We start from the raw sequence: 21,302 nt of genomic DNA, 5'->3' as shown, positions 1-21,302 counted from the left end.
CACTTCAGTGCCTCCATACACCGTCCTGAGTGGTCCCCCAAACCAGGGCCTACAGGTCACATCCTCACAGCTGTGTTCTCACAAAACACAACACAGATGGAGCCTGGATCTCAGCCTGGTCCTGCCACCTCTCTTAAGTTCTGAGCCACTTCTCACCTCCCTTCCCTCAGTCCAGCCCAGACCCACCCAGGGCCCTTCTCCCCGCTCTTCTCAGCCCAGGACTCCACCTCAACACTCCCCTTAGCTGGTCCACTCAGGGGTCATGTTCATGAATGCTCCTCAATACCCCATCTTTAAAAGCAGCGTTTTTCCTGGCCACCGTTTCATATACTCAGTGTCTGTTAGGAATCACCCCCACAGTACTGTCTGCTGAGAACAGCTGCATCAGTCTTGATTTGTCACTCAGCAGGGCTGAGCGAAGCTGGGAATTGGAGGCTGGCAACTCTTTCCCTAACAGGTCACGCAGGAAGCAGCAGCTGGATGGGTTCAAGCACTACCAGATAAACAAACTGGCTGCCTCCCTGCTCGTCTCGGGACCTGGGCTCTGCTGTGGCCAGGCAGCATTAGTGCCAGCTGCTGGGAATTAGCTAGGCAACAGTGTGGCCACCTCCTGCACATGCTCCTCCTCCTGCCTGCCATCTGGCCCTGCCCACCTCTGCCAGTCCCGTATCAGAGGCCTCATTCAGAGCCAAAGCCTCCAACAGCTGGGCAGTGGGGGTGCTCGCCTAGCTGTGAGTGGGTTGCATCCCCAAGGAAGGCTGTGACCTAGAACTTCGGCGTACCTGGCATGCCCACATCCAACCTTCTGTTCCTCAATGTTGGGGAGCGATTTCTGTGTTCACTTGACAATTGGGATGGGACTTGGGCAGGGAGGCCACACAGTGGAGAGACTGAACCCAAGCCCCTGGTCTGTTTTCTATACATCCTGCCTGCACTGTCTGAAGTCAAGACACTGAGATCTACGAGCTAGGGGTTAGAGGGCTCAGGGGTCAACCCTGGGATGGGATGGGGTGGGGAGCAGCAAGCCTACAGGCTTAGACCTCAGAGCCTCTGGGCAGCCAAGGGCCAGGATTGAGAGACACCTGGTTTTCCAGCCCCCAGCTTCTGTAGCAGAAGAAGCAAGGCTTGTGCCTGGTGCCCACACACCCCACAGTTATGCCCTGCAAGGCAGCACCCAGGCTCCACACCACTCTCCTCCATTTATTGCCCCTTGACCTCCTAGCGAACCGATGAGAGCAAGAGCTGCCCTCAGCAGCCACCAAGTCCAAGGCTCAAATCTCTTTCCGCCGCTTGGGTGGCTTAGAGGAAGTGCCTCAACTTCTCAAGTTTAAGCAAAGGCATTGCATATCCACTCTGTGGCCAGGCACTAAGCCACAGTTGTGTGGGGAGTTTTTTAAGAGGACAAAGCTTTATGTTGAAGTCTGAGAATGAGAACAGAATGCTATGGGAGCCCAAAAGTGGGAGACCCTGACTTCCTGGAGGCTTGGGCAGAACTCTCCAGAAAGGGAGGTGTAATGAGCTCCTGCCAGTGAACCATATCCGCCCTAGAGAATCGCTTTGACCTAGCTTGTAAAAGACTGGAAGTAACCTATCTGACATCCTTGGGGGATCTGCTATACAAACCCAGCTTCCTCCAACAACCACAAGACAATTTTTTACAAAGATGTTGATCTCTGTGCAGGGCATTTAAATATAAGCACAAATTCTCTGCAGCTCTTCCTAGCAAGGGAGGAAGGATCTATTTCTCCACCCCTTGGAATTTGGGGGCTTGTTTCGCTGATAAGAATAGGGCAGAGCCCTGACCAGTATGGCTCAGTTGGTTGAGGGTTCGATTCCTGATTGGGGCACATGCCTGGTTTGCGGGTGCATCTGAGAAGCAACCAACCGATGTGTCTCTTTCACCTTGATTTTTGTCTCTTCCCTTCTCTCCTCCTCTCTTTCCCTTTCTCTAAAAATAAATAAATAAAATCTTTAAATATAAAAGGAAGAAGATGGCAGAAGTGACAGTGTGGGAACTCGAGACTAGTTTGCAAAGGCATCTTGTGGTTTCACCTTTGTCCTCTAGGAACACTGCCCTGACATAAGGAAGCTGGAGCTGATTCCTGGAGGCTGGGAAGCCCTGTGGAGGAGCACTGAGGCCCCCGGGCAACAGCCAGCACCACATGCCTGTGCACTAGGGAGAGTGTCAGAACTTCCGGTGCACTCTGCAAGCATCTGAGTCCTCCTGAGTTAACCCAAGAGGAATTTTGCAGCCAACCCACAGAATCATGAGAAATAATAAATTGTATTATGTCACTAGCTTGGACGATATTTGTTACACAGTGACAGGTCACTAAGACTTGCTCACTGAGGCCTATGACATTGCACAGAGAAACATAAATTTATCACACTGATACATATGGTATGATACCATTTATTTAAAATAATAAATTAAAAATATCTTGTGTTTCTATGCTTTTAAATGTATAGAGGCTCCGTAGTGCAATGGATAGTGCATTGGACTTCTAAATGTATAGAGAAAGATCTGAAAGGAACTGTGCTGACCTGGGATTGAAGCTGGTGATAAAAGGAGTCTGTTAGCCTATTCTCATTTTAATATTTCACAAGGAGAAATTTAATATTTCATACTTTACATTTAGTATTATATGAAAATTTTAATATTTTACAAGGAGCCAGAGAAAGAGAAGGCCAGAACACATGGGGAGATGCACAGACAGATTTACAAAGAAAGGAATGGCAGACAGAGGCAGATACAGGGCAGCGAGAGGGAGAGAAATGAGGATATGGCCACCTGGCCAGTGACAGGGATCCTCACGCTTCCTGCCCTCCTGTACCCGGTAGAAACCCCTGGCCCTCATGACCACCAGCCAGCTCACAATGCCATTTGACCAGATCCTGCCCTTCCAGATCCCAGCCTATCGTCCTTGCAGCCTCAGAACACTGGGTAGGGGCTTTGCCACCAGACCAAGGGTCCAGCCCAGCTAACATGCAGATGGGCATCATGATGCTGTCTGAGTGGCCTTGAGTATTGTCTGTGGAAGCCCCACTCTGAGAGACATCACCAGAGCCCCTGGCAGACAGGCAGAAAGGGGCAGACCCTGGCTTGAGCTCAGACCAGCCGGAGAGCCTCATAACACCACCACCACCACCACCCCCGCCACCCAGTTGCAGATCCTGGAGTTTCTGAAAGGTGGACAGGATCTTGGCATTAGTGACTACTCCATCCCTCCTCCCTTCAGCTGCCTTGTCCCCAAAACAGCTTTTGTAAAAGATGGGCTAATGACCCTTGACCCTTTCTTGTTCACTTAGCCCTCCCCAAAACCCTAATTATCTCTGTCTACAGATGAGGAAGCTGAGGCCCAGAGAGGTTGATCAATTTTTGAAGGGTCACACAGCCTCCTGCACCTCTGCTCCCTACACTTTTCCTGTGCTCTAAAGCCACCAAAGCCGACTGTCTCATGGGTGCAGAAACTGAAGCCCAAGGAGAGCAGCAAATGGAGAAGGGAAGGAATCCTTGCCTACTGCCCTGGCTCCAGCCAGGAGCTGAGAGGGAGCAGGTACCATCGCTCTCATCCTGCAGATCTGTTCCTGCCACCAACAGCCAAGGGGAGACCTCACTGCAATCCCCCAGCTCTAGCAAAAGGACCGGACAATGCCTATAGCCTGGGACCATTTGCCCCAGAGCCCAGAAGTCCCCAAGAGCATCTGGGCATGTTGCTGTCTGTTTCCAGATCCCAGGTTTCTGGTCAGTGAAACAAGAGAGAAATCTAGTTCTGCTTGGACTCAGACAAGAATATGGATGTAAGAGAAAGGGGGTTCAGTGAATGGGTAACTTGCAAACTGGGGGGGGGGGTATTGGAGCCCTAGGGATGTTGGTTTGAGCTTAGGGTTGGCCCAGGCTGAGAGAGTGAGACACCCCTCCATCTGTCCCTCCTACTTGCTGCTGCTCTCAACATATCCCTCCCCAGCTCCAAGTCCTTCCAGAGCCCCCACTGTCTACAGGACAGGTCCCCCCAATAACTAGACTAGGAGCTAGAGGGTAGGGAATCTCTGATGCCCAATAAATGTCATCTACTGAATGAGGGCCTTCCTGTCTTCTCACACCTTCTACCTTCATTCGGGACCCAGGGCAGCAACCTGGGGTCACTTTACCCACCCTGCCACTCCTGCCCACCCATCCCTGCCATGCCATGCTGACCAGAGCCAGGAGGGGTCAGAAATCACCCAGGAATGAAGAGCCGTAGGCAAAAAACAACCTTCCTGGTGTGCTAGATAGACAACCTAGAGGGATTAATAATATTTCCATGTTACAGATAGGGTGACTGGGGCTCAGAAAAGTTTTGTCACTAGCTTTGGGTCACACAGCAGGGACCCAGCATGACCCCAGGGATCTGGATTTAGAACCCAAGGTCTCAATCACTGCATGCACTTTTGCCACCCAGCATTTGATGGCTCCACACCTGATTACAGAGGGGACTCCACTTGTCTGGGGCCACACCTGAGGCTCCCAGGCCACCTGCCCCCACAGCCACCCTCCACCAGCTGAAACTGCCAATCTGTACATCTTGTTGGAGAAAGAGAACCAGAGGAGGACTTTTAATTGTAGAAATAAATACAACTGCATAAGGGCCCTTGCTGGCTTTCCCAGGCAGGAGGGTGCAGGATAGAGAGCCCATAGTCCCTGCTGCAACCCTCTCCCCAATGGGACTTGGGAAGCCCTCTGGGTAGGCAGCTGTATCCCTCCCCTAATCCCTCCCATGGCTTCTCCATCTGGAGCAACCAGGTGGTCTGATTCCATAGCAACATCCCCATCACAGGTGGTTGTAACCTTAGCAACCAGATAACCTTGAGGCCCCACTGCCTGAGAGGCTCTAACTCAGGGCTGCACCTTTTTCCCATGTTCCTCTTGTCCCCCGTAGCAGCATCCCACTGTGGATGCTGAGCCCAGAAAGGCCACCCAGCAGCTGAGCCCACCACCCTCTCCTTCCAAATGCCAAAGTGCACATTCTAACCATTTGCTGAGCACCTACTATGTACTCCAGGGTCATAGCAGTGAGCAAACACAGAAGTGGTCCCTGCCTTCGGTGGGCTTACACTAGGGACAGGTTGTAGGAAGATGCTGGCTGAGGATGCAAAGGAGAAGACAAGCAGTGGTTTCAGGGAACAGAAGACACTTGGAGGAAAAGAGAGTGCCATTTCACCCCCTCAGACCCCCAGAAACCCCACCTCTGGAAGCAAAATCTACCACTCTCAACATCACTGGCTCACTGGTTCATTCAACCAATGTTCATTGCACGCCTAATGTGTGCCACAGCCATTTTTTAAAAGGGCTCATGATAAACAGAATAAACCAGTAAATTACAGGGTATCCTAACTGGGGAGAGTGGTGAGGAAGTAAGGATGGGATAGAAGGAGGCATGGGGGGATGGTGAGTCAGAAAGGAAGTGAAGGGGAGCTGGGCAGATGTCTAGGGGAAGAAGGGAGCAAGCAGTGGGAACAGCCATGCCAAAGTCCTGAGATGGCATGTGCCCTTGGCCTCACCTTGTCCTTCAACCAGGTGTCCAAAGCAATGACCACAAGCTAGGCAGAGCCACCAGCACCCTGTTGTCCTCCTCTGTCATCAGAAGCAGAGTCTTTACAGTCCTAGATATGGAAATTGAGGCTAGAGGAGTCTCCCACAGTCCCACAGCCAGGAAGTGGCAGGATCAAGATTTGAACCCAGGCCCCTGTGTTGGTTAGTCCCCCTCACCCTGTAGAACTCATTTCCAGCTATCCCTCCTTGGGGAAATATCACTGACCACCAGCCTAAGTCAGGCGCTGGGATCCCTCTGAGTTTTCCACCCCACCTTGTGATTATTTCATGATTCTCTTCTACCCTCCTCCTATGGCAAGTCCCCTTGTTCTCCCCTCAGCATCTCTCTCTCCTGGTACATAGTAGGTGCTCCATAAGCTTCCCTCCAAGGCACCCTGAGAGGCAGGCATCAGGAGAAAGAGAGGGAAGCTCGGGAAAGAGAAGTGACTGTCCCTGGTCACATAGCTCATCCCAGCAATGACTTCTCTGTGCAGGTCCCTGGGCTGGCCATGAGGGTAGGAACCCATGAGGGAGGGGCATTCACATCCTTTTTCTGCACCTCTGGTGGTCAGGGGTCAGGCAGGGAACCACCCCCCTCAGCCTGTGGTGGACCTGGCTTGTGGACTCCTGGGATGCAGTTTCTGGGCCTTCGGCCAACGCGACAGTCTGGGAACAGAGCCGGCTTGAGTCACAGGTGGCTGAGCTGATGCCAGGCCACCATCAAAGCAGCTAGAAGGACGCAGTGGTCGGGAAGGGCTGGGGAGCGGGAGGGTAAGTGCGAGGTTACATGTGAGCAATGCCCAGGGCAGCCAGGCCTGCCCTGAACCTCTCCCTTGGGTTAAATGGCATCTCTGAGCCTCAGTCTGCTTATCTGTGAAATGGGAACAATGAATGTGTCAGCTTGTAGCAGTGAGGGTGCAGCAAGGAGCTGAGGCCCCCTGTTTCGAATGGAGACCAGCATACAGTAAGTGCTTGGTCATCTCAGCTGGAGTTATTAGCATGATGGGGAAAGGCCCCATGCCTGCCTTTTGTCCTCTGCCCCTGCGCCACACACCCCGTAGTAACACCCAGCCTCCTATGCCAGACTCATTTCAAGCTTCCTGAATGGGGCAGCACTCCCTCCTGGCCAGCACTGGGCAGGCCTGGACCTAGAGAGTCAGGACACCCACTGCATATTCCATCCTGAGAGTGGGGAATAGGGACACTTCACTCAATGATCCATGATTCTAGGTTGTTTGCTCCAATAAGACTCCCCCTCCCAAGGGAGGCCCCCTCCTAACATGAGGTTCCCAGCGTGGGAGCCCCTACATTGTTCACTGTGTGTAAAAGCAAGACTCTCATGCTCCCACAAACATCCCTTGAGTGCCCTCATACTGCACAGGCCAGGTGAGAGTGCAATGGTGAAAAAGCCCCGTTAGTCAGACAAACACAAGTTATTATAAACTGGGCAAGGAAGCATGCAGGGAAAGGCACTGCAGCCAGGCAGGGTGAACAGGGGGTGCAAAGGCCCTGAGCCAGGAGAGTGTAACATCTTTGAGGACGAGCAAGGGGACCTGCACTGGGACTAGAATAAGGGAAGAAGGCAGGGTAGAGTTTAGATGAGATCCTGAGGGCCAAAGGGAGCCAGAGTTGGCTCTGGTTAAGCTTTCTCTAGGACGCACGTGGGGAATGGGCCTGGAGGTCTGGCCTGAGTGGAAGAAGCTGCCAGGTGGTGGAGACCTGGACTGCGGGGCATCGAGCAGGGGGTAGGTCCCAGAAGGGCACAGATTAGGGTCCCTGAGCTTTCCACAGCGCAGCCTCAGCAGTCCCACCATGGCCACAGGGGTCCTCAGACGAGGCCCAACGCGGGCAGGGTGCACACTGAAGCGCAGTCACTCCCGATCCTGGTCCCCGGCCCTGCAGACCCACTGGCGCGCGTCCCGGCACCTGCGCGCACGTGTCCCCGCGCAGCCCGCAGCCCCGGACACCTGCCGCCTGGGCACCCACACCCCAGCAAGCAGGCCGCGCGCACGGCCGAGCACAGCCCCGCGCGCCCTCGCCCCACTCACTGGGAGGTTGTCGGAGGGCACGCGCCGGCGGGAGCGCGCACGGCTGGCCCGGGAGGCGGCGGCGGCGGCGGCAGCGGCTCCTGTGGGCTCCGACGGCCCCCGCGCCGCAGCCCGCGCCGTGTCCGCGGCGGAGCCGCCCAGGTGAGTGGCCGCGCGGGCCGTGGCGACCCCGCTCCGCCTGCGCCCAGCAGCTCCTATCCTCGCCCAGGGTGTAGGGGGGTGGCACTCGCCCCGCGCTTCCTTTCCGGGGCACATCTCCCCTCCCCAGGCCCCCGCGCTCCCCCTGGCAACTTTGGGAGCCACTGCCCACACTGGGGTCCCCCGCCCCTCCACAGGGGCGCCGAGGAATGAGGAGTCGGGTGGGCGTCTCTTTGGGGCAGTGGGGACGCCTTGGGGATGTGCCTCCCTCCATCGGAGGAAGAAGGAGACATTGGCTGGGGCGGAGGGACGAGACAGTCGGGATAAAGGCTGCAGCCCCTCTCCTTCCTGTCCATCCCCCACTGGGGTCTGCTCCAGGGGGCTGTGGGGGTGGGGGGTGCCAAGCTGCCAGGAAGGTAAAGGGGGCTTTTGAGCTCCACACCAGGACCTGCTCTATCCCTGGGCCTGGGGACAGCTCAGCCTGGTGGGAGGAATTTAAGGGTGCAAGGCTGAGCCCCCTGCGCTGCAGACTAGTGTCCAAACAGCATCAAGGATTATAGGGAGCTTTTCTCCCTCCCCTGAAGCTGGGCCTTGATGCCCCCAAGGCCTCTGGGGTCTGGCCATGGAGGCCACTGAGCCCCATTCAACAAGTTGGGGGGTGGGGGAAAGCACCTAGTGCCTCGGTCTGTGCGCAAGAACAGACCCAGCCCTTTCTTTGGAGAGCACCTTGAAACCTCTTTTTCTCAATATGTGCCCTGAGCACTAAAGACAGACCTCCATTTCTGAGGAATCAGAACTTTGGTGGTTTGGACCCCAGAACCTGCATTTTTAATAAGCAGTCCCCGGTGAATTCATGTGTGCACAAACATGGTTGAGAACCTCTTGCTTCTGGGGGGACAGGGTAGGAAGGGAGCATTTAGAATCACATGGCAACAGGCAAGGGGACCATCTGGGACTTGATGATGGGAGACCTTCAGGGCCAGTAGGGCTGAGACCTGGAGCAACCCAGGTGGGCTCTGTGGAGGAGATGTTGAGGGTGGGAAGGTTGTGGTGTGTGAGTGCCCAGAGGTGAATGCAGGGTCTCAGTGCGAATGAGGCAGTGGAAACCAGGTGTGTGAGTTGGGAGGGGGGGTGGTCTTTGTCTGGAGCCTGGGCCCTGGTGGGCTGTGGGCTCATTGCCTTCAAGCAGCAGCCATGTGAGACAGGGTCTGAGCTGGAAGACCCCATAAGCCTACTCAGGGCTCCCCTACAGATGCAGCGCTCATGTTCTACCTGGATTACATGGGTTGACAGGAAGGGGCCATTCAGCCATCGGATGGAGCTCAGAAAGGCTAAACCCAGCCTTTCTCCTCCTGCTGTTCTAGTCCCCATCCTGGCTGGTGACCTGGCAAAGGACAGCCTCTCTCTGAGCCCCAGTTTTGAGACGGACACAAACACTGGATTTACCTCATACAAGCTGAGACAAATGGCTATGCATCATGCGCAAGCCTGGTGCTGCTATAAACTAGATGCTTAGTTAATAAGGAACCATTATTACCATTATCACTATTGCAGCAGCTCAGCCTTGCACCCTCTCAGCCTCAGTGTGCTTATCTGTAGAATGGGGGTGGTTGCTCCTAGCCACCCCCTCACTAAGCCTGGGATCTGAGGGTGCCTTGCTGAGTGGGAATAAAAAGCAGATATGAGGCAGCAGCTTGATTTCTCGTCCCACAATGCTGTCATTCCCGGGCACCCCTGAGTCACCACCTAGTCACCAGGTAGAGAACTCTCCAAACAAAGCTTGTACCAGGTTGGCCACCCACCAGCACGTGTCAACCCTGATGCTCAGAAGAAAGCCCTTTGCCCTCTACTCTCCAGCGAGGCTCTGGGATTTAGTGGAAAGGAGCCAGCATCAGACCCAGGTTCAAATGTTGACTCTCAAGCTGTGTTGCCAGGTCTCCTAAATGGTCTTCATTATTCCCATTCTCAGGGCTGGACTAATGGGCATCCAAAAAGTAGTCCCAGATCCAGAGGCATCACTTGCAGAGGGCAGTTGACAGCCTCCCCTATCCCCCACAGGCTGGCAAGGAAAATGGGTCTGGAGGCCCCCAGTCCCCCAAGGGTTAACAGGGACTCACAGCAGAGGGAGGCTAATTAGGGCTTAATTAATTGTCATGGATGAGAGCCACAGGAGCACCCAGATCTAGGACACAGGATGACTATGCGGGGGGGGGGGGGGGGCGTTGGCAGTGTATCCCCAAAAGCAGGCCTTGAAGGGCCCCCCACCTCCCATGTCTGAAGCTTGAATGGGGACGCTACCAGGGCCTGACAAACCACACTCTTCTTGCTCCCTCAGGCCCCAGTTGTGGCAGAGGAGCAGGGCCAGACAGGGGAGCAGAGCTGCCAAGCTCACTGCATCTATTCCCCACCCTTCCCCAGCCCTCCCTGTGGATTCAGTTACCACCTCCAGCCCAGCGTGGTTTGGTCTTGCCCAAAGGAGTCTTCAGCATTCCCTGGCCTGGGAGAGGACAGAAGAATTTCTCCCATGTGACCTGTGAAGGAGAAAGCTCACTCCGAATAGAGGCGGTGGGTGGGAAGTGGCTGGGATCCAAGGAGAGGGGCTCAGGTACACTCAGCCACATTGTATCTCACCCTTGTGTTGAGAGCTTCATGGCAAGTTAGTTGGGGCCCGTCCTTAGGTAGGTCCCTCACTTCAGCTGATGCTGATGGCAGACTCTGTGGAGGAGCTCAGCCTCTTCCTCCTTCCCAGCCCCTGAAGCTGGCAGATAGCCCACTTCCTCTTCAACATTGCAGACCCCTATGTGTACTCCTGTGGTGGCTGTAACAAATCAGCACAAACCTAATGGCTTCAAACAACACAGATTTATCCTCTCACAGTTCTGAAGGTCAGAAGTCCTAAACCAGGCTGTGGGAGGTCTGGTCCTTCTGGAGGTCCGAGGTAAGAACAGTTTTGGCCTCTTCCAGCTTCTAGAGGTGCCTCCCTCCATTGTCACATCCAGCAGCACCCTTCTTCCATCTCTCTGACTCTGACCCCCCTGCCTCACTCTTATGAGAACCCAGCAATGACACTGGGTCCCCTCGGATAATCCAGGACCATCTCCTCCATCTGGAGGTCAACTCATTAGCAACCTTAATTTCATCAGCAAACTTAATCCCCTTGCCACATCAGGTAAATTCAGAGGCTGTAGGAATTAGGACATGGTTGTCTTTGGGGGGACTATTGTTCTACTGCCCACAGACCCACCTTCTCTGTTGATTTTCTCCATAGCAATGCCCACATGTGGCCTCTCTTTAACTCTTTTTTTTGCTTCTCACCCATAGACAGAATGATGATGGTTTTGTCTGTTTTGTTCAAAGCTGTTTCCTGCTAGAACTAGAATAGCACCTGGCACACAACAGCCACCCATTAAATGCTTGTGGAGTGAGTGAATGAATGAATGAACAAATGAATGTGGTAAAGACTTAACCAACAGCAGAACAGGGCCTAGGACTTGGCTCCTGACCCCATCCGGCACTCAGTGGAGACTTTTCCAGAAGGATTCTGGTTTACAAAGTACCTTCTCAGCTGATTTCTAATTTCCACCCCCACCCCCCATCATCTGGGAAGGTGATTACTAGTCATGGGAGTTCCTTTTGCAGAAGAAGAAACTGAGGCTCAGGGCATTAAAAGTCCCTGCCAATGCAGTAGACTGGGCTCCAATGAGGACCCAGGAGTCTGATCCCAGGCTCTTGCTGATTCTCTGCTCCATTCATTGGATATTACCAGGCCCTTGGAGACCCATACTGGAGATAGAAATAGGAATAATGCGGTCCTTGTTCTCATAACATCACTGTCCAGGGAGGAGACAGGACTTTCCAGGCTCAGGTGACATAGGGTGATAGGATCAGACCATCTTCAGCCTGCAACTCAGAAACATCATGCTCTTGCTCAAACCCCTGACGCCTGCCCCTGCCCTCACAGTTGAGTCTGAACACCTCACAGTGTCTTGAATGCTCTGTGTGGTTACACCTTTGCCAATCCCAACTCCCACCCCCAAATTCAGACACACCCTGGCCACAGCCTCTGCTCCTCTGAGCACCAAGCTTATTCCCATCTCAGGGCCTTTGCCCTAGTGGCTGTCTGCACATGGAACACCGTTTTCCAGACTTTGGCCTGGTGGACTCCTGCCAACCATTCAGGTCTCAGCTCAGACAGGCCTCCCCCAACCATGCTGGACAAAAGCACTGGACCATAACAGACCTCCACTTTCCCCACAGCATCTACTTCATGTATTTGTTTGCATGATTCTTGCCTGCTTTTCCACTCAACACGTTGCTCACCAAAAGAAGCCAGACACGAAAAGCCACACACACAGTGTGTGATTCCATTTATGTGAAATGTCCAGAACGGGCACAGCCACAGATACAGGAAGTGGGTTAGTGGTTGTCAGGGGCTGGGGGTGGGGGGGATGGAGAGTGACTGTTATTGGGGATGAGTTTCTTTTGGGGGGTGATGGAATGTTCTGGAAGTAGATAGTGGCGATAGTTGCACATATCTATGAGTGTACTAAAAAACATTGACTTGAATACTTGAAATTGGGAAAAAATGCACCCCATGAAGGCTGGAATGTCACTGTGCTCAGGGAGGGCATGGAAGGAGAAATAGAGACCCAGAGTGTGACTGGGTAGCAGGGTGTCTGTGTGGGCAGGCCCCTGCCTCCTGGCCATAGCGACCACAACTGCCCTGCCAAAGGTTCCCAAGGCCTCCATGGTGGCTTGTCATGCATGCTGGTGAATCTCTGTCCTTGAAACACATGTTATCTGTCCACCCCAGTCCTTCCCCTGTGGGCTGGAATGGAGGAAACTCAGGCCCAGCCCAGTCCCTGAGGCTCCTCTGCCCTTGTCCATGTCACCATAAGCTCGCTGACCCCAAAGCTTTCTGTGGCATGGGAGGAGGGAAGCTTGCTCTGCCAAGGGCAGCTCTGAGGCCTCGTAGTTCTGCCTGACAGGCACTGGACAGGCCCCTGGGTCTGCAAAGCCAGCAGAAGTCAGGGTCCCACGGAGGACAGGGGTCCGCCGTCCCTGGGAGAGCTCTGGAATATCGGGTGTAGAGTTCTGAGTTTTGAGTCTTGAATCTGCTTCTCATCAGCTGTGTGGCCCAGGGCAAGTCACTTCCCCTCTCTGGGCCTCTGCTTCCCTATCAATGACAAAGGCTGACAATCAGCCTATTTCCTGCTGGGGATGCCTGCTCTGTGCCTGGTCCCCTCTTCAGCAGGGGTCTCACCTGGGGCAATCCTGCCTCCAAGGTCACTGGGCCATGTTTGGGAATATCTGTGGTTATCCCACTGGGGGTGCTCCTGGCATTGAGTGGGTGGTGCCAGAGATGCTGCTCAGCACCATGCAGTGCCGCACATGGCCCTCCATAGAGAGTGACCCAGTCTGTCAGCTGTGTTGCAGGGGAGAGACCCTCACACACTCTCAGTTGCAGTCTGCAGATGGGAACCCTGAGGCAGAGGAGGAAGAGTATCTGCTAAGTGTTGGGGTATGAGCTGGAGCCTGTGGTGGAAGGGGGGGCAGTCTGGTGGAGGTGGGAGAGGCAGACAGGGGTAGATCCAGGATGTAAGGAGGTGGTGGTCTGGATTTGTGAAAGAGGATTCTAAGGATTCCAATCTGTGTGAGAGGAGGGGAAGCACGGACCACTCCTGTTGCCAGGGGTGAGGTTGGGACACTGGGGAGCCTCCTGGGAGAGGTCAGGGATGTAACTGGGTCCCGGGCCTGGAGCTCAGAGGAGACGTCGTGGCTGAGTCACAAAATCAAGAGTCATCAGTGAACGGTGGTGTTTAGTCCTGGGAAGACAGGAGGAGAGATCTCAAGTGGGCGGCAGATCTCTGGGGAGGGAGGGGTCCTGGAGAGCCCTAAAAACTTAGCCCTGCAGAAACAGGACTAGAATCCAGACCCCCATCCTAATTGGGAACTGGGTTTCTAACTCCACCATAATACCCAGCCCTCCAGGGAGAGGAAACAGGGAGGGACCCAGTGGGGGGTTCTCACTTGCTTGGGGGGCCAGCCCTTTATCGTCTGAGAATGGCAGAGCCTGAGGGGCATTCAGGCATCTTGGCTGCAGTCCCCACAGGGCGCTCCACCTGGAGCTGTCTTCCTACTTGCTCTCCCACTTTCAGGCCCAGCCAGTGTCCAGGAAAGTGAGGGAATGGGGGTCCTGCAGGCAGAATCGAGTCTCCATTGTCCTCTCCCCAAGAACCAGGCATTCTCACAAGGTGGGGGAACCAGAACCTCAGGGCAAAGCATCAGAAGCTCTAGCCCAGCTCCAAGTCCCCTCCCTGTGCTCCACAACCCCTGTAGAGGAGATGACAGGGCCTCGCCTAAGAGAGAGGTTAGACTTGACAAACTGGGTCACAGCTTGAGTGGCCTCCCGCCTGGCCTGTGGACCAGCTGTCTTCTCAACCTGGGAGTAATTATAGAGCTGGAACTCCAATGCCCCAAGAGTTCTTGTTTCTTTTGACAGGCTAGGTCCAGAGAGGGTGTGTTTTTCATTATAGGTCACACAGTAGCCCATCAGAACTGAAGTCTCCTGCTAGCCTTTCTGTGACTGTATCACAGTAGCTGTCCCCTAGCTGTTCTGACCTTTTGTCACTGGAGTGCTTCGTGATTTTGTCCTTATCCACATTCTATGACAACTGTTTTTTAAAATTATTTCCAACTTAACATTTTTGAAAAGTTTTTTTTCGTCTCTCTGACAGCAGCACCTGCCCCTCAGCCTCTGTTCCTAAACTGCAGGGCCACACTCACCGCATTGTCCCCTGCTGTGCCCTCCACGGACTGCCCTTCCTGCTGCCATCTGCTTGGCTCCCTTTCTCCTCTAAGTCTGCATGAACATCCCTTTCTCAGTTAATTAGATCATTGCAATCCCTTGACACCTACCATCGCCCTTTTCCTGGACTTATTTTTCTCCATATATGCACCGGAGGCAGGAGAGGCTATATTGTATCAATCAGCTCCCAGAAGCTGACCTCTTTGTCTTCTGTGCTCTGTGTCCTCAGCACCCGGAAAACGCTCAGCACCTGGTACCTGTTTGTTGTCTGACAGACTAAATTAATACAGAAGGGGCACCAGCATTATGGTATCTCAGGAAGTGGTCCAGCAAAAACAACTGGATGAGCTACCAGGACCCTGTTCTGACTCTGTAAAAAAGCAAAAAACAATTACTGAGTGTTACCTCCCACTCTTCCTTGAGACTTCCCCTGCCACCGCTGATGTGCTGTGTGAACCTGAGCTGGTGATTTAAGTTGCCTTGAGCTTCAGGTTCCAATCTGTAGAGCGGGGGTGATAGCAGTGCCCCCCCACCATGAGGTTGTTGTGGAACTAAAGAGGACAATACAGGTGGAGCCCTTAGCCCCACGTTGGCACAGAGCAGGAACTATAGAAGTATTCACTATGGTGAATGATGGTGATGTTGATGCAGTAAATGAAGGTTTAAGTGGCATTTCAGGAAGACTAAAGTGGGGACATTAGTACAGAGAGTAACCAACGACATTGGGGGTGAGTCCCAAATAAAGTCAGGGTGAGAACCATTCAGGGAAGATGTTCCAGGTATTTGGCACAGCATGTACAAAGGTTCTGAGGCAGGATGGTGCCTGGCATGTTGGAGGAACAGCGAGAAGGCCCATGTGGCTGGAGCAGAGTGAGTGAGGGGCAGAGAGGGAGAGGGGGTGAGGGCAGGGAGGGAGTTGGGGGCAGGTTGTTCAGGGCCTGTGGAAACTGGTAAGGCTTTCACTTTTACTCCAGGGGTGTGAAATTCTTTCCTGCAGAAAGAACAAGCCAGGCAGCTCTGCCCCACAAGGAGCCTATATTTGGGAGGCTGAAAAACATCAGCTATTTCCTCCCTGAGACAGAGCCAGGGAGGTCTGACTCTCCAGACCAGGCTGCTGAGGTCCTGTCCCCCATTCCTGGGCAAGGGAACAGTTTCCCTTGACCATAGGGAGCAGCATAACAAGGAACTGAGAGTGACCTCAAAGCCAGGGACAGGTTAAAAGTAGGCATGAGATGGATGGCTGAACAGGGAACCATCCGTTCTGGCTCACTTGTCCCCACCGGGAAGACAGCCTTGCCATGTGCTGTCCATGGCAACAACATGGGAGAGAATGACCTAGAAAAAGAGCCTCGGAAGGGAGGCTTGCCTCAGGGAAGGATTATGTTTCGTGCAATGCCCAGGCTGGGATTAAGACCATTGCAGTGAGAAGGCACAATCAACCAGCTCTTGCTCCTTTCCCTCAGCCTCCCTACCATGTTCCCCAGCTGGGTTCCTCAGTTGCATCATGGCATGACCACATTCTCAGCTATGGAAGCTCTCGTTTCACCCCCTCACTCCAATCTCTGTCTCCATCTTCATGTGGCTTTATTCCCTCTGTGTGTATCTATACATGTGTCCAAATTCCCCTCTTGTTATAAAGACGCTAATCATTCCATTAGGGCCACTCTACTCCATTATAACCACATTTCAACTAATCACATCTGCGAAGACCCTACTTCCAAATGAGGCCACATGCCTAGGTACTGGGGCTAGGACTTCAACATATCTTTTTTGGGGGAGTCAATTCTACCCACTATGGAGTCCAGCTAGCATGCCACCTTTCCTGGTCTGAAGTCACCCCTTCATCAATCCTGGTCACTATGATCATCCATCTGTGCTGCTTCTCATAGCCTCTGGTCTCGTTACCTGTGGGGATTTTCCCCCCTCATTAAGCTTTATTTTAATGGGTCTCAAAATTCTGTGACAGATTTTTGGTCAACTTGTTTTCAATAAAAAGTACTGTCTTGAACGTGTTGACATTCATCAGGCAGGTGCTGTGTCCCAGGAACAGTTTTGGCTCTGATTAAGGCACCCTAGAGAGTTTACGACCCCGCTGGAGGAGAAACAACGAAAAGGGTTTTAAGATACGCTATAATTTCACATGATGGTTAGACTCATACAGACAGGTAACAAAGGGAGGACAAGATGGGTAGGGGACCTGGTAAGAGCTCTGGGGGAAAGAAGAGGACATGTAGACCATCTATATCGCCACCTGACCAATGTGAGCCCTCACAGAGCAGGATCTACATCTGCCCTGCTCTTCGGTGTAGTCAGAGCCTGCTATGTATATATACTAGGCACTCAATAAATGGGGAGGTTCGGGATACCAAAATTTTTTACATTATATTTTCATGATTTTTATCCAGTTTCATAAATGCTTCTGTAATTTTTAAAATTGAGAAAAATTCACAAAACATAAAATTCACCCATTTAAGGTACACAGTTCAGTGGTTTTAGTCTATTTATAAGATTGTGCTACCATCACCACTATCATATTCCAGAACATTCATTCCATCACCCCAAAAGAAACTCCCCATCCTCCTTCTCAGCCTCTGACCACCACCACTCCACTTTCTGTCTCTGGATGTGCCTATTCTGGACATTTCATATAAATGGAATCACACACACTGTGGCCTTTCACGTGTCTGACTTCTCTCACTGAGCACCATGTGTTCAAGATTCATCCACGTTGTAGCGAGTGACAGTGCTTCACTCCTTTCCACGGCTGAATATTTCAGTGTGTGGATGGACCACACTGTGTTTATCCTTTCATCCATATATGAATACTTGGGTTGTTGCCACTTTTTGGCTAACGGAATGCTGCTGCTGCTGTAGACAAGGGTGTACAGATTTTTGTGTGGTCAGCCCTCTTGGGTAGACACCCAGGAGTGGGATTGTGGGTCCCACAGTGGATAACGGCTCACGTGAGCGCTACTAGGGTGATCAGGGGAGGCAGAACTCTGGTGCTAATGATTCCCCCGCCCCCAGGTGCCCATGAGGATGTTGGCGGGGCCCTAGGCCCAGGCTCCCTCACCTCCGCACCATGACCTGCTGGCTATGCGTCCTGAGCCTGCAACTCCTGCTCCTGCCTGCGGCCCCGCCCCCGGCGGGGGGCTGCCCAGCTCGCTGTGAGTGCACAGCGCAGACTCGCACGGTGGCCTGTCCCCGGCGCCGGCTGACGGCTGTGCCCGACGGCATTCCAGCGGAGACGCGCCTGCTAGAGCTCAGCCGTAACCGCATCCGCTGCCTGAACCCAGGCGACCTGGCCGCTCTGCCTCTGCTGGAGGAGCTGGACCTGAGCGAGAACCTGATCGCGCACGTGGAGCCCGGCGCCTTCGCCAACCTGCCACGCCTGCGCGTCCTGCGCCTGCGTGGTAACCTGCTCAAACTCATTCCGCCCGGAGTCTTCACGCGCCTGGACAACCTCACGCTGCTGGACCTGAGCGAGAACAAGCTAGTAATCCTACTGGACTACACCTTCCAAGATCTGGGCAACCTCCGCCGGCTGGAGGTGGGCGACAACGACCTGGTGTTCATCTCGCGCCGGGCCTTCGCGGGGCTGCTGGCGCTTGAGGAGCTGACCCTGGAGCGTTGCAACCTCACAGCGCTGTCGGGCGAGTCTCTGGGCCACCTCCGGGGCCTAGGCGTCCTGCGACTTCGACACCTGGCCATCGCTGCCCTGGAGGACCAGAATTTCCGTAGGCTCCCGGGCCTGCTGCACCTGGAGATTGACAACTGGCCGCTGCTGGAGGAGGTGGCCCCGGGCAGCCTTCAGGGCCTCAACCTGACCTCGCTGTCCGTCACCCATACCAACATAACCGCTGTGCCAGCCGCCGCGCTGCGCCACCAGGCACACCTCACCTGCCTCAACCTGTCGCATAACCCAATCAGCACAGTGCCCCGCGGGTCCTTCCGTGACCTGATCCGCCTTCGGGAGCTGCACCTGGCTGGGGCCCTGTTGGCTGTGGTGGAGCCGCAGGCCTTCCTGGGGCTACGTCAGATCCGTCTGCTCAACCTCTCCAACAATCTGCTGTCTACGCTGGAAGAGAGCACCTTCCACTCGGTCAACACGCTGGAGACTCTGCGCGTGGATGGGAACCCACTGGCCTGCGACTGTCGCCTGCTGTGGATCGTGCAGCGCCGCAAGACCCTTAACTTCGACGGGCGACTGCCCGCCTGCGCCACCCCTGCCGAGGTTCGCGGAGACGCGCTGCGCAACCTGCCGGACTCTACGCTCTTTGAATATTTCGTGTGCCGCAAGCCCAAGATTCGCGAGCGGCTGCTGCAGCAGGTCACGGCCACCGCGGGTGAGGACGTGCGCTTCCAGTGCCGCGCGGAGGGCGAGCCGGTGCCCACCGTGGCTTGGGTGACGCCTCAGCACCGGGCGGTGACCATCGCCAGCGCCGGCCGGGCGCGCGTGCTGCCTGGGGGCACGCTGGAGATCCGGGACTCGCAGCCACAGGACAGCGGCACCTACACGTGCGTGGCCAGCAACGCGGGCGGCAACGACACCTACTTCGCCACACTGACTGTGCAGCCAGAGCCGGCCACCAACCGGACCCTGGGCGAGGGCCGCAACGAGACACTGGCGGCCGCACGTTTCCCACTAGACCTCACCACCATCCTGGTGTCCACGGCCATGGGCTGCATCACCTTCCTGGGCGTCGTCCTCTTCTGCTTCCTGCTGCTTTTCGTGTGGAGCCGAGGCCGTGGGCAGCACAAGAACAACTTCTCCGTGGAGTATTCCTTCCGCAAGGTGGACGGTCCGGCCGCTGGCACCGGCCAGGGAAGCGCCCGCAAGTTCAACATGAAGATGATTTGAGGGGTCCTAGGGCGACCTCCAACTGCCCTGCCAGGAGATTCAGTCTCTGTCCCCATGAGTCAGTCCCTCGCTGGCCTGTCTGATGACACCTATGCATTTTCCAGAGGAGTGGCTGTAAGCTGACTCCAGGCAGAACTTCCCTTTTTTTTTGTAGAGACAGAATTACAGGACTTTTTTCATCAGGATATGTATTTTGCAGTTTCTCAAGCATTTTCTAAAGGTTTTTCTTTGTCTCCCTGGTCCTGAGTGGTCCCTGAGCTGGGTGGGTGGGATGGGGTAGAGGGGGCTCAGAGACCCTAGGGGCCTCACACTAACAGTTCACACTTGGAGGCACACAGCTGCTGCCCCCAGAGCCCCCCTGATAGTGTACACCTGGGGGAGATGGTCTACACCCAGGTCGCTTGAAGGGTGCAGGAAAGCCTATATAGTGTTCACATCTGTACACCCCACACCTCACACGCAGCACACATGTATTTCATGCCTAGGACCCAATCAGACGCACAGTTCTAAAGTGGAACACACACACCTGGCACCCAGCTGACACTAAATGGGTGTCCCAGGTTCCAAAGCTAACAATGAGCACACAGGGCTCTCATGAGACTACAGCTCACACCTGAGATAAGCAGCCCACATTTGGAACACACCCAGCTCACACCTGAGTCACACATAGCTCACACCTGGGACACACCATACTCTTGCTCTTCTGGCCAACTCTGGGGGTATCTTGGGGGCTGGGCTAAGATCTTGTTAAGCTGGTCAGGGCACCCAGCATGCTAGGTGGTCCCTGACATGCGAGCCCCACCCTCGCCCAGACTCCCTCCCACCAGGACCCATTAGCCACTACGAGAAGCCGTTTCCCCAAGTGTCTCCACCACCCTCAGAGCTGCCACTTGGTTATCTAGCCCACACCATGCTGAAGGGGCAGCTTCCCTGGGCCTTGGCCCAGGAGCATAACTTCTGGGTGTCCTCCAGTAAGCCAGCTGTATGGACCTTCAGTCCTGAGTCTACACTACCCCTGAGTCAGCCTGGTTTCCCATTGTTCACCTGGGGAATGAGACCAGAGAGTGTGAGCAGTTGTCAGGGTCCCTGTCATGTGCACTGCAGGGTAGCAGTGGGGAGCAGGCCAGGACAGGGGTTCAGGCTGTAGGAGGCCTGGACCTAGTTTGTTGAGAGAAGGTGACAGAGGCATCTTGGTCTCTGCAACTCTAGGTCCAAAGAATAGAGTCATAGGCAGACTGTAGCGCAGGTTAAGAAAGTGTTTTTCCAAGGTCACTGCCCCATTGCTCTCCAGAAAGTGAGTTCCCTGTCATTGAGGGTAAGCAAGCAGGAGCTGAGGTACTGCAGAAGTATTCAGACACCAGACAGGGACTGCCCATGACCCTGCCTCCCCCAGCCTGGTTTTTGCCCCTACTCTACCACAGCCAGACAACAGGGCATTGTTGTGAGGAAGGGGCACAGGAAATATTGTGGGGCCTGACTTCAGCTGGAAAGGAGCTTGGCCATGAGCCAGGTTAGGACAGTGTTCTCAAGGACCTTGTAGGAAGGCTAAAAACCAGCACTGGTCCTGCCCTGCTGTATAATCTTGGTTGGTGACTGACAACCACCTGAACTCTGTAAAATGAACCTGTTAAAGTCATTGCTTCACATGTAGAGGCTGGGCCTGTGGATAGGCTTGATGGTGGACTTGAATCCTGGATCCCTCAGGATCATCTGAGATGAGCCAGGGAGAAAGCCAGGTCAACCCTGGAGGTTTTGAACAAAGGATTCAGACAAAACTTGAAAGGGGACATTGGCTGTTGTCTCTGGGCTGTGTCTGGGAATGTCAGAGGGCCCAGTCCTGCCCCTATGATGTCCACATGGGTGAGCATGGTGGCG

At 54.3% G+C, this 21,302-nt stretch overlaps 1 protein-coding gene across 1 annotated transcript; it reads left to right on the top strand.

The window, feature by feature from the left end:
• The first annotated feature begins 17,604 nt into the window (after nucleotides 1-17,604).
• Nucleotides 17,605-19,612, top strand: LINGO3 (leucine rich repeat and Ig domain containing 3). Its single transcript, XM_090288722.1, has one exon. It carries the CDS (start codon nucleotides 17,649-17,651, stop codon nucleotides 19,425-19,427), a length of 1,779 nt encoding a protein of 592 aa, XP_090144848.1. The 5' UTR covers nucleotides 17,605-17,648; the 3' UTR covers nucleotides 19,428-19,612.
• Nucleotides 19,613-21,302: the final 1,690 nt, after the last annotated feature.

The sequence above is a fragment of the Furipterus horrens genome, unplaced genomic scaffold, assembly GCF_987537825.1.
Source record: "Furipterus horrens unplaced genomic scaffold, mFurHor1.1.pri manual_scaffold_10, whole genome shotgun sequence".
Classification (NCBI taxonomy): domain Eukaryota; kingdom Metazoa; phylum Chordata; class Mammalia; order Chiroptera; family Furipteridae; genus Furipterus; species Furipterus horrens.
Note: the sequence above shows the minus strand (reverse complement) of the source record. Positions and strands in the feature narration are given on the sequence as shown.

Excerpts from the sequence above, each read along its gene's own strand:
- LINGO3 (XM_090288722.1), top strand. The coding sequence starts at position 17,649 with ATGACCTGCTGGCTATGCGTCCTGAGCCTGCAACTCCTGCTCCTGCCT.